At 34.6% G+C, this 15,837-nt stretch overlaps 1 protein-coding gene across 3 annotated transcripts in view; it reads right to left on the bottom strand.

The window, feature by feature from the left end:
- Positions 1-15,837, bottom strand: part of bchs (WD repeat and FYVE domain containing 3 bchs) — a 1,305,514-nt gene that overhangs the window by 778,541 nt on the left and 511,136 nt on the right. For all 3 annotated transcript variants that reach the window (XM_090399415.1, XM_090399420.1, XM_090399430.1), the window contains exon 29: positions 1,076-1,237. In XM_090399415.1, the coding sequence (XP_090255541.1) occupies positions 1,076-1,237 (162 nt within the window). The remainder of the gene's footprint in view (positions 1-1,075; positions 1,238-15,837) is intronic.

Below are 15,837 nucleotides of genomic sequence, written 5' to 3'. Positions count from 1 at the left end.
AACCAGTCTATGTCCTGAGCAAAAATCCACAAGTATTTGCCATTATTATTAGCTTTGCTCCTTTCCCCAAATTTTCCCAAAACATTTTTGTATGTCTGACAATCATTTCCTATGTTGCTATTTAGATCTCGAACAAGGATCAACTTCCTTTTTCATTCTGTCAGTTGCTTTTTCTAAAGCCTTAAAAAATTCCTCCACTTCTATCTTAGTAGAATCTTCTGTGGGACTATAGGCACACATCTGTCTCATTGTCCAGTTTCCCAATTCTGATATTTGACCACATCGCTCTACTTGATATTGTCTTCCGTTCAAGAAGAAAATTAGCCTAGTATTTAGTGTTGAATACTATAGTTACTCCTTTTCCTTGATTGTCATTACCTGAATATAACATTTCATATTTATTGCTCAGAAAGATCTCACCAGTTTTGTATTTCTTGTTTCGGTAACTCCTATTATTTTGATCTGGTACTTATCCAATTTCTCAGTCAGCTCCATTTCTTTGCCATTAGTATAAATTAAAAGAGAGAGATTTTACTCAATTTTACTTACCTGAGTTTCATTACTTACTAACTTACCTGATTCTGTGCTTTGCTGTTTCTTGTTTTGCTGCTTATTTTTTTTTCCCTTCCTATGTCATTCAAACACTGCTTGATTTTCTGTAGTTCCTGCATCTTCTATCTAATAATCTTCTTTAACTTTGCGAATTTGGAGATTAATTCATTTTCAGTATCCTCCACAATATCTTCAATATCCTCCTTAATGGGGCAAGCCTTCTTGTTCATGACTTCTCTGTTCTTGTTAGCATTGTGTTTCTTGTGTATTTTTGGCACCATTTTAAACTATATTTAATACTATAATATCTTAATAAAGAATATGTTATAAACACTAAGTACACTAAAAACACAAAAATCTACACTAATACTATAAAACTCTCATTTCTAAGGGGAAAACACAATAAAAACAGATAAAAATCATCACTTTTACAAGAGCGTTAAATCATCATGTCTCCTCAAATTCGATTCTCAATAATTCCTTGGCATCTTTAATTTAAAAGTAAGACATAATTTCAACTTACCATCGAATATCTGAATTTCTGGGGCAATTCAGCAACAGGACAGCTAGTAAATTGCAGACAACACGAGAAGTGGAGGAAGGCAAACTGGGTTGCTTAAGAACCTGAAGTAACCTAGAAACCATTTCTAAATCTCTGGTAATGCGCATATTCAATTTGTGCTCACTGGAGAGAGAGAGAGAGGAAAAAAAAAAAAAAACATGCTGAAATATGTTCCTATGAAGGAATTATTTCTCTCATTCATGCTGAAAAAAAAAAATTACATTTAATAAAATCAAATAAAGGCTACTATTTTAAAAAATAACTGTGCATCTTTGAACTTCTTTTATTCTACTGATTAAAAGAATGTTAGATTCATTTATTATAACAATTTAAGGAGGACCATAAATGTTTCACCTCCAGATCAAGTGTTTTCAAGAGATGGATTCTGCAGATACATACCACAGCTAACTACATAAAATCACATAGTTACATGCTTTTCCTCTCATAGTAGTTCACTATGCTGATATCAAAGCATAATCCCTGAAATTAATTCAAAAGCAATTATTTCTGATTTAACCACCACCACAAAAGTCATAATGAAGAACTGTGACTGTACTGCAATGGTGACAGATTTTCCTGAGTTGTGAGCTTCTAATACCATGGCACACGATGAACAATGGGATAGTGAAGACAAAACAAAGATACATGAAAAAGTTAACCAAGCATAAATAAAATATGAGAGGGGGGAGGATTAGCTGTGTTCTCCTACTAGGATCTTGGCTGACTAGCCATCAGTCATGCTTGTAGCATGTTGAGCATAGTTAAGCTTGGGATGGATTTCCATGGTGGGCTGGCAACCTACAACATGGTCAAAAACCCTGATGGAGCTGACACAAATGGCAGTGCCAATATTTCAGTGAAGTCTTAGTATCATACCTCAACGTGGATCTCCCCCCCCCCCCCCCCCCCGGGAAACATGGTGTCATAATAAGCCATGGCAAAGTTGATACTGAGCAAAGAGCTGGCAGAAAGCTATAAATGTATCTCCCAAGACATTATGTGGCCAGTATGGGAGATTAGGCCACAACCCCTCCACTATAATGCTAAGAAGAAGAAGACAGAAAGGCAGTAAAGCCCATGACCAGAATGGGCAAACATTGGATGTGACTAAATTTCCCCAACTATATGACTACTCTGATCGAAACCATTTATGGAGACCCGAGCATGATGCAGTGGGGAAGCTTTCCCAAATAATAAACAATACTGGAATAGCCCAAAGAATTCATAAACATAATAGTAATCAATACAATCCTCTTTTCCTCTATATAGGAACATTTAATTCGAACACTTAAAGAAGAGGAAGACCTTACCATCTTACAGCAAGAACAAAAACATATTAAATGGGACATCATAGGTTTAAGTGAAGCTCACAGGCAAGATGAGCATTTTATAAAACTAAAAAATGGAGACTACTTATACCATCATGGGAAAACTAAAGGACAATATGGAATTGGATTTCTAATTAAGAAAACAATTGCACATCTTATAGAAGAATTTAATTATACAGATGAAAAAATAATAGAAATGACACTTAAAATAAACTCGAAACTTAAAATCAGGATCATCCAAACTCCCACCTCATCCCACACTGATGAAGAGAGAGAAGCATTTTATGACTCACTGCAGCACACTCTAGACAAAAAAAAGAAATAACAATCAAAACTTTACTATAGTAATGGGTGATTTTAATGCCAAAGTAGGTCATCCCATTCACCAAATAGACACAACAGAACACAATCTGCTTGTACCATATGTATATGGTACAAGTAGAAACTCAGGAATGGCTCTTACAGAATTCTCTATCAGTAACAAGCTTAACATTATGAATACATTTTTTAAGAAAGCACTCAAAAGAAAATGGGCATGGAGAAGTCTGAATGGAGAAATAAAAAATGAAATAGATTATATACTGTGTAATAATAAAGAAGTAGTTCAAGATACCTCAGTACTAAATCAAGTAAACACAGGAAGTGACCACAGACTGGTGAGAGCCAAAATTAAAATAAACCCCAAATCGGAAAGAATAACATGGCTAAACAACAAAAAATTACGAAGTTTTGACTTAAAACCTATTGAAAACAAGAAAAGGATTACGAAGAAAAACTCAACCATAAACTAGACTTAATAAATATATTTGAAGAAGAAGACATAAATAAAATAAGCAGAAACCTAACGGAAGTAATAATCTCAGCAGCCAACGAATTCAAAAGCAACAAACAACAAAAAGACCATAAACTTTCAGAGGAAATCTTACACTACTAAAAAAGAGATGAAATATGAAACAAGACAAAAACTTAATTTCTAAAATAGAATATACAGAACTATGCAAAACAATAAGGAAAAAGATAAGAAATTAAATAAGATCTTATAACGCTAAAAAAAATTAAAAGAAACAATTGAAAACAATAAAAATATGAAAATCTAAGAAAACATTTATCAGTTGGCAAAAGTCAAATAACTGCAATAAAAGATAAGAATGGAACTATAATAAGGAACCAAGAAAAAATCCTAAGCAGGCTAGGAGAATTTTATAAAGAACTCTATAGTGATCCTTCAATAGATAAATCATATAAATAACTCATCTCCATTGCATATAGAATTCATCCTCCCACCCATTCACTTCAGATGAAATAAAACAAGCATTAAAACAAATGAAAAATGTCCTGGTGAAGACCTGATTCACATAGAATTAATTAATTGGGGAGGAAACAATATAATTCACCATGTCACAAACTTACTAAATCTATGCCTAGAAGATACCAGAAAACTGGAAAAATGCTACTCTGATACTGTTATTTAAAAAAGGGGACAAAGAAGTAGTAAAGAAACTATAGACCAATTAGTATTAGAGTAGCATGTACAAAATTCTCACAAAAGTAATAACAAACAGGTTAATCTCACTTCTAGACTCAACTCAACCAGTAAAACAAGCAGGATTCCGTAAAGGCTTTAACACAATGAATCATATTCATATAGCAAAACAAATAAAAGAAAAGAAGAAAACCAATTGCCTCTCTGTTCAGCCTTTATTGATTATGAAAAAGCATTTGATTCCATCAAAACTAATGCAATAATCAAAGCACTCCAGAATCAGGGAATTCCCAGAGAATATATGGACCTCCTGCAGGAAATATACCACACTGCAACAGCAACAATCCAACTTCACACAAGTAGCAATAAAATATCAATTGAAAAAGTGTCTGACAAGGAGACTCTCTATCACCCAAAATCTTACAACAGTCCTTCAAGAAATATTTAATAATATAAACTGGACAAACCTTGGTATAAAAATTAATAACAGAAACTTAACACACCTAAGATATGCAGATGATATAATTTTTGCAAACACTCCAGAAGACCTTAATATAATGATAGAAGACCTATACATTAAAGTAGAAAAGTCGGTCTAAAATAAACAGAGAAAAAACTAAAATCATATTTAATCATTTTGTAACACCAAAAAACATAATAATAGAAAACAATTTCATGGAAAGTCTCTCTTCATACTTGGGTCATCTCACTGATCTAACCTGTGGACTCCAAAAGGAAATAAATAGGAGAGTTCAACTTGCCTTGGGTGCATTCAGAAAATTAAAAAGCATTTTTCAAAACAATGATGTTCCACTCTATTTAAAAAGGAAGACATTTAACCAGTGCATACATCCAGTCATCACATATGGTTGTGAAACTTGGTCGCTAACAAAGGCACTGACAAATGAACTAACAACTCAAAGAAAAATGGAGGTGGTTGATGCTAGGCATCACATTAAAAGATAAGAAGCAAAACACCTGGATAAGAAGCCAGACTCACATCACTGACATCATTCTTCACCATAAGAGACTAAAATGGAAATGGGTCAGACATCTATCCAGGAGAGAAGATGAGCAATGGACCACTATACTAATGAACTGGATTCCAAAAGAAGGGAAATAAGGCTGAGGATGTCCTAAAAGAAGGTGGAGTGATGAACTGTCAAAATTTGGTGGGAAAAATTGGTCAACCATTGCCAAGAACAGAGAAAGATGGAAAGAACTGGAGGGGGCCTTCATCCAGCAGTGGACAGAAAATGGCTGAAAAGAAGAAGAAATAAAATATTCAGATAACAGTAAAAAAAAAAAAAAAAAATAATAATAATTCACTACAGGGTTCAAAGCAATAACCGGGAGAATACCTTTACATAGTCATTTTAACCTTTAATTAGTCACATGAGATCTATTTGACCCCAGCCATCATTCAAATGACAGATTTTGCTGCAATTTCAAGTAGCTGAGCTTCTTGCTGCCCCCACACCAAATCAGTCGTGTGTCAGCTGTCAGCGCAATCCATTGTAGAGAAGGAATGATTTCTGATCCCATGTGACTAATTATGTAACAAAAAAAAAAGGCTAATTAAGGGTTAAGGAAAGTAGAAAACTGATCAGCTTCTCATCTAATGCTCAATACCCACATATGGTGTACAACATTAGTGGATACTTAACAAATGAGGATGATCTGCAATTTAAAATGTAGTCAACCAAACTTTAATCTCTATGACAGCCAATATAAAATGATGACACAACATGAAGGATTTCTTGCAAGGTGGGAAGGTGAAGAGTTAAACAAGCCCCAGCTATTTCCTCAGGAAACTGGCAAAAACAGTGAAAAATCAGCTATCAAAACAAACTTCAAATCGCAATCATGAGAATTCAAGATTGACACTATCAAAATAACAAGAATCGAAAAATACAACATCAATACAATAGGTAATACCAAAACAAAGACAAAATCAGATAAAATTCTTGCAAATAACAAACACAAGCTGTTGCATTCAGGCAATAATGATCAGGAAAAACAGGAGCAGCTACAGTATTTCCAATAACTACAAGAATAATCTTGAATGGCCAACATCAAGTAGAGTGAGATGGGCCAATATCAGAATGGGGGAATTGGACAATGAAACAGGCACTATAGTCCCACAGAAGTTCCTATCAAGGAAAAAGCACTGGAATTTTAAGGAATTACATAAGAAAGTGATATAAAGAAAAGAAAAAATACTGGTCTTGTTGGAGATCTAAACACCAGACCAGGAAATGATTACCAGACATGTATAAATGTTTGTGGAAAATTTGGAGAAAAACTCATAATAATGGTAAATACCTGCAGAATTGCTGATCAGGATATGGACAATACATTACTAACACCATGTTCCAATATAAAGCCATACATACATGCAAATGTAGCAAACACACAAGAAATTAAAAAAAAAAAAAAGCCTCAATTACTATGTTATTGTTGATAGAGATATCTTCCTGCTGATTCAGTACACAAGAGAATTTAAAAGAGAAATGATCACCATTTAGTTTTGAGCAGGATGAAAAATGAATATAATAATGAAAAGAAAAGTGTGTAAAAAGTTTTTAAAAATAATCAAAGTTGAATGGCATTCAGAAGTGAACTGTAGATGCAAATACACATATATATTAGTGGCAAACGCTGAAGAAAACATTGATTGATTCAGTCATATGAATGTGGTAAGTTGGGTCCAAGGATAGAAAAACCAAAACACCATGTTCAACTCAAAAGGTTAAATAGACAGTCAAGGAAAAGAAGAAAGCATATCAAAAGTTCTTGGTCAGCATATGCTCTAAAATATACAGATAAAAATATCAGAAAGTGAAGCAATGTACAAAAGTAGCTAAACAAAAGTTCATTGGAAATGGAGAAAAGAGTACCGTAAAAAAGAATCAGAGATGATAAAAGTAATATAAAAACTGAAGATAAAAATAATTAGCCAGCACTCACAGTACAATAGTAGAAAATATTCAAGAGGAATGCAATCAGAAGTACATATCAACAGTTGAGGCAGAAAAGCTGTCAAACACACAAAATGCAAAAAGGCAGCTTGGAGTAGATGATATTCCACTAGAAATGCTCAAATGTTATAACAATACCACATGAAAGGTTACACCATTACCAACTTTTTATCAATGACCTTACTCCATATCTGTCACGATTGCAATATTATCACATCTTATATTTCAGTCTTGTAAGGTGTTCTTCTAGTACTATACAGAATAATAGTACAGAATAATACTATAATCAATTAGATTATAGTATTATTCTGTTGGGTCTTTTTACCTGCAGTTGCAATACTGACAAAAAACTCTTGCTTTGCTAACACTACTAAATGCAAATAATGTTAAGTTCTTTCCTAATATAACTGTTTTTATATGATACTACTACTGAGGTCACCTGTTCACTCCCCTAATCTTCCTCAAAACTTCATATCTGCAGTCTCCAGTCTTTGATCATGTTTCATTTCTAAAACAGCTCTGAGATCCATGAGTTGAAATTGGTTTGAATGCTGTCTTGTACATAGTAGTTTAGTGTTTTGATTAACTTCTCTCCACTAAACAAACCAACATGTGGTGCAGGTTGCTTTGTTTATTCTGTTGTACATTTCATGTTTAATTTGCCATCTATATTTAAAATTGTACCCAAATACCTCAAATATTTTATTTGTTCTATAGGTTCTCCTTTCAGAATGTTTCGGTATTTCAGCATATTTTTGCTTTCTTTTTATTGATGATTTTCATAATAAATTTATTCCAGAACTTACTGAATTTAGTAAGCTAATCTTGCAAATTTTTACTGGATTTCTTTACGAGCATAAGATCATCTGCAAAAATTAAAGGGCTGAGATTAATATCTCCAATCTTGATTTCAGATTTAATACCACTTTCCTTCAAATTATGATTTGCACAAACACCTGATTTAACATCAAACCATTCCTGTACTTCCTTCAATTCTAACTGCTGAAATACAACTCAAATATTGCTCAATATACAATGTTTTTCGATACATAACGCGTGCAAGTCTAAATTTCTTAAAAATGAACATGCACAGTATACATTTGAAAGGTATGAGAGGTAAATCAAATGTAATAACAAAACTAAGGTAAAAGTTATTTAAATTAAGAGGATATATAATCCCACATTATTTCAAAGCCGAATAAGAAACTCTAAGATAGAAATCAAAGAGTTTCATGCCGAATATAGCAAGCTATAAAATTTCGACGAGTCCAAGCGTAAGCAAATACCTCTTTAGTATCATACTGGGCAACCCAGACCGGTTTCAACCTTTATTGAGGTCTCATCAGTGAGTAGGTTGACCAATAAATACCAAGATTGTAGTGATAATAGCTTTAATACTTTAATGTATGAGTTGTTAAAGAGCTGCACAAATAAATTAATGAAATAAAGAGCCAAAAGGCTTCACTTCAGCGATGCAAAAATTATTTAAATTAAGGGGATGTTTAATCCCACATTATTTCAAGGTAGAAGTATTACTTAATAGAACATTACACTATTCAAATCCAAAAAATTCTTCATGAGACTCAATATTGAAAGAATCAATTGCATTAAAAATTTCTTTATCCAAGTGTGAGCAAACAAAGTTTGTGCCTGAAAATATCTTCAGGACTGGGGTAAGGTAGTACAACACTGGGAAACTTGTAGCAAGGTGGACCAAGCTAACATCACTCCTATCTCATTATCTCCCATAATGCAAAACACATCTCCTTGTGGATATGTATAATGTAATGCATTCAGGGAAGGGCCACTACCCAGACTAGTTTCGATCTTTATTGAGGTCTCTTCAGTGGGAGCCAGGCCCAGAAGTGGAGATACCAGGCAGAAGCAATGGCGAGGTCATCTTTACCCATAGGAGTTGCCAAAAGGTGTGCCACCTTTCTATTAAATTTTTATTATTATTACTTTTTATTAAATTACTCTGGATCCAGAGTAATTTAATAAAAAGGTGACACACCTTTTGGAAACTCCTATAGGTAAAGATGACCTCGCCAATGCTTCTGTCCACTTCTGGGCCTGGCTCCCACTGAAGAGACCTCAATAAGGGCCGAAACTAGTCGTAGTGGCCTTTCCCTTAATGCATAACATTATACATATCCACAAGGAGATGTGTTTTGCATTATGGGAGATACTGAGATAGGAGTGATGTTAGCTTGGTCCACCTTTGCTACGATTTTCCCGGTGTTGTACTACCTTACCCCGGCCCTGACGATATTTTCAGGCGCAAACTTTGTTTGCTCACACTTGGATAAACGATTAATCTAAATTTATTATAGTCTAACCAAGTGAAAAATAAACTTTCAACGTTAAAAATTTCATTTGTTATTTCTTCAGCTTCATAATCATTGTCACCGGACACCACTGCATTCCCTTGTGCTTTAATGAAACCATTCCTAACACAGTTTTCACTTACAGCAGCCCAACTTTCTACAATCCACGTAACTATATCTTTATATGATGTTCTTTTTGTCCTGTTTTGTTATATTCACTGATGCCATTCATCATCCAGTCTTCCCACTTAGCCCACAAATTGTCTTTGAATGGTATAATTACTGCAAGATCAAGGGGTCGGAGTTTTTTTTGTTAAACCACCTGGAATAACAGCACATTTGGAATACTTACAATTGTTTTGAACTTCTACTGTCGTGTGTGCCCTATACGAATCCAACACTAACAAACGTTTTGGGTTGAAAATGCCATTTTTCTCTTTTGCCACACATTCTCCAACAAAAATTTCATAACCTCGAAATTTATCCAACCTTTATTAGCAGTAACAATAATATCTTTGGAATCATTGTTACTGCTAATAAAGGTTGGAAACAGTCTTTCTTTTGAAACTCACCATTGGAGGCAGTTTGGAACTATCTGCAGTTATGCGGAGAACCACAATAAAGTTAGACCTTTTGTGCCCTGTTGTAGCAACTGAAACCTCTTTTGCTCCCTTCAGATTCACAGGCCTAGAACTAGGCACGTCAAACTTACAGGAAGCTCATCCATATTCCCAAAGTGACAAGCATGAACCCCACACAAGGTTTCGCTCAGTAACAAACGAAATGTAGCTACTTTCGCTTCCCAGTCGCATGGCAAATTTTGTCCAACACTAGTGGAAGAGCGAACACTTAAATTGTTTCTCTTCATAAATCCAAAACCCAAGATGGGTAGGCCTTGAAATCCTTTATATTATCATTTTGCGCAATTCTTTTCGATTCCTGCAACACACGGACAGTAGATATTCTCATATCTTTAGCTCTTTCACTAACAACCCAATCAAACAGTTTTTGCTATGTGTATTCTTGTGTATTCTCTCTCTGTGTAATTTTTGCACATTTTTATGCTTGAACAAGGTGTTAGTAATTTTTAATATATATTCTGAACAGAAATCCAGCAGATACTTATATCATTTCTGGTAATTATTTACTACTCTCTACTTAGATCTCCAACAACGACCAATTTTTCCTTTTAATTTATGTCAGATGCCTCTTCTAATGCCTCAAAAAATTCCTCCACTTATTTAAAAGAATCTTCTGTTGGAATATAGACACCGATAAGTCTTTTCTCAATAACAGGAAACTCTCCAGTTTCCTGTTCTGATATTTACTCAGATCACTCCATTTGATACTGCCTACAGCAAGGGGTAATAAGGTTACTACGGTTTTCAAGAAGATGATTCTCATATTTAGTGCTGAATACTACAGTTGTTTCCCCCCCACACACACACCTACTGGTTTTGCCTGAAGATAACATCTTGTTGTTTAGAAAAATGTCACCTATTTTGTCTTCTTTGTTTTGATAATGTCTATTATGTCAATCTGGTATACTTATCCAATTCTTCTGCTAATTCCATTTCTTTTCTGTTGTAGCTTATTATGTTGATAGTCCCAATCTTGAACTCTGCTGATGTTGAGTTTGTATTTTAGGTTGTTTTAGCAGCTGACTTTTCTCTGTTCACCCAGGTTCCTTGACTAAAACAACTGGGCAGTTGTTTAAGCGGGTGATGGACTTGCATTTGCAAATTTCATGCACTTGCTCATCCTGTAAGTGCATGAAATTTCATCATGTTGTGCCATCATTTTATTTACATCTATGCCAATAAGAATATGATTATCATTATCAACTTCCTGATATGTACCCACAAGGGGTGTTCAGGTTACTATGCCAGCACTACATAATTAAGTACACATTATTATTAATACCTTACCAACAATTTTCCACCAAATCAGTATATTACTTGTTAGCACTCTAATATTGTCATATCCAACATTTCATTCTTCTAAAAATACTTGTGGATGAATCAATCTAACTATGTCTTGGTCTTTATCTGGGTCTCTTTCCTGCTATCTTGGCATCAAACACCTGTTTTTCTAAGCATTCCTCACCCATTCTATTAAAGTGGCCATACCCCCTTAGATTAGTTCTGCTCACACATTCTTGAGTGCCGACAATGTCAAGATTCTTTGTAATATCTTCATTTTTAACATGAACTCTGCCATCTGTTCATCCCACCCCCAAATTTTTCACTGAGCTCCTATATCTGTGGACTCTAATCAAGTCTCTAGTCATTGATCAAGTGCTTTATTTCTAACACAACTCTCAGATCCATAACTTAAAACTAGTTTGAACACTGTCCTGTGCACTGCTAGCTTGATGTTTTAGCTAATTTCTCTCTTATTCCATAAAAATTTATTCAGCTGGTTCCCCTGCGAACTAGCTTTGGTTATTCTGTTGTCTATTTCCAATTTTAATTTCCAATTTTCACTAAAAACTGCTTAAGTAGCTGAAATATTTTACTTCACCTATAGGTTCTCCACTGAGAATGCACCTGAAGTTTTCTATTTCCCTGTGTAAGAATAAAATCTTGTTGGCTAAATCACAAACTACCAGCCCATCCTCATTCATTTGAATTCTGCAAGATACCTACTAATGAGTAACACCACAAAAAGGTAAGAATTCAATGTTAGATCAGAAGATCTAGTCAGTTGTCTGCATTGTTTAAAAGGAATTTGGAGGTCTCTTCCCAGTTATCAACCTTTGACCATTAAGCATCTCTAGTCAAAGGGCTGAATTCCAGATGATTGGAGTAGCACTGTCACAGTACTCATCTATAAAAAAGGGAAATAAAATGGAATGGATAGATTTAGAGAGAAATTCCCTACTTGAGTGTTCCTGGCAAGGCCTAAGTCTGGTTATACAGAAGTTATCAGGATCATATTTTCACTTTAATATAAACAAGATCAGAAATTATGTAATATAACAAACATCTGTATTTAAGTTTTACAGATCTGGAAAAAGCATATGACAAGGTGCCAAGAGAAAATATGTTTGAAACACTTCAGCTATATGGTGTAAAGGGAACATTATACTGAGCAATACATAGCCAATATTTGAATTGTAAGTCACAATTAGAACTGAAATACATACAGGAAGATAGTTTGATGTAAAGTCAAGTGTGAGACAAGAGTGCACATTATCTCTGTTGTCATTTGTTATGTATATGGATCACATTATATCAAAGAAGAACTATATCAAAGAAGACTTACAAATCATACAAAGAAAATAAATGAAGATACAGATATAGAAAATGAATGGCAAAAAATTAAACAAATAGCAAAACAAGCAGCATATGAAGCCATAGGAACCAAACAGCAAAGAAAAAGGAAAAGACTCAGCACCTGGAACCCAGAAATAGAATCTTTAATAAGAAAGAAAAAAAGAAATGTACCTTAAATGACAGAACCATAGGAAATATAATAGAATATAAAAGAATCAGAGCAATAACAAGAAGAGAAACCAGGAAAATCAGAAGACAAGACTGGAAAAATTTGTATCAAGATTAAAGCATGACATAAATGGACCTCAAGTAAAGAGCTATAAAATTATTTTAAAAAATGACTCAAGAAATAAAAGATAATCTACAATTAGAAGGCCCCTCCATAAAAGAATGGACCAACCACTACACCCAGCTTCTAACGATGCAAACAAATCTCATATCAAAAAATTTTAAAGTTGGTTCATTCTTTTATGGAGGGGCCTTCTTCTTTTATGGAGGGGAGAGTTACTTCCTGGCCTCCTGAGACCACAACTCTCCCCACTGGAACCTTTCAGTTCTCCCCCCCCTAGGATATACAGATTATCAAAAATACTTAAACCCAATTTCTGTAACCTATAGCCTCTACTATAGGTTACAGATTCCCCATGCTATAAATTAGCAAATCAGTTTAGCAAGTTCTTACCCACTCACTGATCATACCATTTTTAATATAAAAAACTATATCCATTTTAAAACTTCTACTGAGAATTTAACATTAAATAATAGAGATATTTTAATTAGCTTTGATATAACTTGCTTTTCACCAATATTCCCTTAAATGACACCTTATCACTTATAAAGAAAGCTTTTCCTCCTGACATTACTGGTCTTTTTTCCTTCGTTATCCAGAATAGATAACGAAGGAAAAAAGACCAGTAATATACATAAAAGGAAATTTATAAATATATAAAAGGAAAAAAGACTCTTGGAAGTACAAAATTTATAAACAGACAGAGGGTACCTCTATAGGTTCTACCCTCTCACCCTACCCCTCTGCCAATTTTTTTATGGAATAATTTGAAAAACAAGCTCTTGACTCAGCCCTCTCAAACCTATCTGGTTAAGATATGTGGATGATGTGGTCTCCATTTGGCATCATGGCCCAGATACATCAGACTATTTCCTTTCTCATCCGAATAGTCTTCGCACTAGAATCCCATTTAACATGGAAAAAATAAACTAATAATAGTTTAGCCTTTCTAGACATGCCTACCCAATAGTAACCTGTCATTTTCAGTATACAGGAAGCCTAAACACAGGCAGATACATTCACAACCCCCCCCCCCCAACAATATAGTATCATTATAACACTAACCAACAAAGCCCATGACCTTTGTTCCAATGAGTCCTCTCTTAAAACAGAACTTAATTATATGCATCAAACCTTCTTATCTAATGGCTACACTTCTCATAGTATCAAAAAAAAAAAAATATTCAATCCTCCCAATCTTTGCCATCTCTTCAGAAAGATTTTAGTAATGCTATCATCATTCCCTATGTTTGAGGCACTTCAGAAAAAATAGTCAGAATCTTAAAAGAAATGCAATCTCTGCACAGCTTTCAAGCCCACAGAGAGCTTGCTACCCTTACACATTCTACTAAAGATAAGCTTCCTCCTCTCTCTCTCTCTCTGTTCCTGGAGTATATAATAAAGCACCCTGTTACTATGGACCAACAGGAAGATCAGCCAACATCCGCATGGAAGAACACAAAAAATACATTTGCAGTCATGACCACAGTCAAACAGGAAACTATGTTCCATCACAGTAAATTTAAAAGAGAAAGACAATTTTTAGAATTTGCATCTACTCTCAGAAATCAACCTAATTTAAATAAATATGGTTACATTAAACTTCCCAAAATACAAGAAACAATAATACTTTGAGACCATTTTTATGCAAGATGAAGCACCTGGCTACACTACATGACAAGTACAGCAGCTTCTACGGCATCACTTCACAGAAGAAAAAGTGATTTGTCACTTCTTTGCAGTTGCATGACCACCTTGCTCCCTTGACATTATTCCATGAGATTTTTGGTTGTGGAGTTGCCTGAAAGCCAATGTCTAACCGTGGAGGTGTCTTGAACTTGGCAGCCTTAAAGGACAATGTATTACGGACTGCGATAAACATTCCTTCATGCGTGTTACATTCTACAGTTGAGAATGCTGGGTACAGGATGTAATTTCTGATCCACGAGAACAATGACTACATTGAATCAGTCCTCTTTTGCATGGGTGAACTTGATGCACTCAAGTTGTGCAACAGGTTTGTGACAACACTTACACTCCAGTAACTATAATACTGTAATTACTGTAATACTGCTAAATTAAATTTATATTAAATGTTTTATTGATGTCTTATCATAAGGGCAACAAATAAAGGTAATTTTTCATTTCAATTTAGTCTATTAGAATTATTCGAGATCCCCAGGTACATCCAAGGCTGCCAACTGGTGCACAGAGAGCGACTCACCTAGTCAGGACTCCAGCTCTTTTGTCAGTTTCATTAGTTTTGTGTTGCCTTTGCGTGTATGTCATGTCTCATATTGTACTCCCTGACAATATCTCCGTGTCTGAGGCAAAATGTTGAAAGAAATAAATAATATTTTAAATCCTTTCTCAGTGCTGTTTCACTCCATTAAACCTCTAGCAGGAGTTTCTCACAACACTTAAGCCTTAAGACACACATAATGTTAGACCTAATCTTAAACACAATACCAGCACTATAATGAGCTTGAGCTTTATATCAGAATGTGAACATAAGAAGAGAAATGATTCCCTGCAACCCTACTGAATTTCACAAACAGGCCCACTAACTAAATTATCCTGGCTAAAAAGCATCTAGAACAACCTAATTTGGAAGGCTGATCCTTTTTTCATCAGAATGAAAAAAAGGGTATGAGAAGTGGTTACAATAAGCTGGGAACCGAACTATGCATGAACATTGAACAGCAGCCACTCAAGTTCTTACATAATTGGGGGGGGGGGGGGGCAGAGACCAGCTCATCAATGGAGCAGTAAAAATTAAGTGTCACTAATAGTCAATTGAGGAAACCAAGTAACCATGTGCAATACTGGAATGGCAATTTTGCAGGAAACCTCCAAGAAGCTTTCAGATTAACAAAGCTACTTCAATAATGTTCACTTACATCTCCAGTTATATATATATTATATATAGATATAATACAGGTATCCCTCGATTTAACGCGGTTAATTAATCCCTCGATGTTACCACGTATATCAAAATCGCGTTAATCAAATCTAATAATCAATGGTAAAAATTACA

The sequence above is a fragment of the Typopeltis vanoorti genome, chromosome 1, assembly GCF_054136105.1.
Source record: "Typopeltis vanoorti isolate ZY-2024b chromosome 1, IOZ_Tvanoo_1.0, whole genome shotgun sequence".
In the NCBI taxonomy this organism is placed as follows: domain Eukaryota; kingdom Metazoa; phylum Arthropoda; class Arachnida; order Uropygi; family Thelyphonidae; genus Typopeltis; species Typopeltis vanoorti.
Note: the sequence above shows the minus strand (reverse complement) of the source record. Positions and strands in the feature narration are given on the sequence as shown.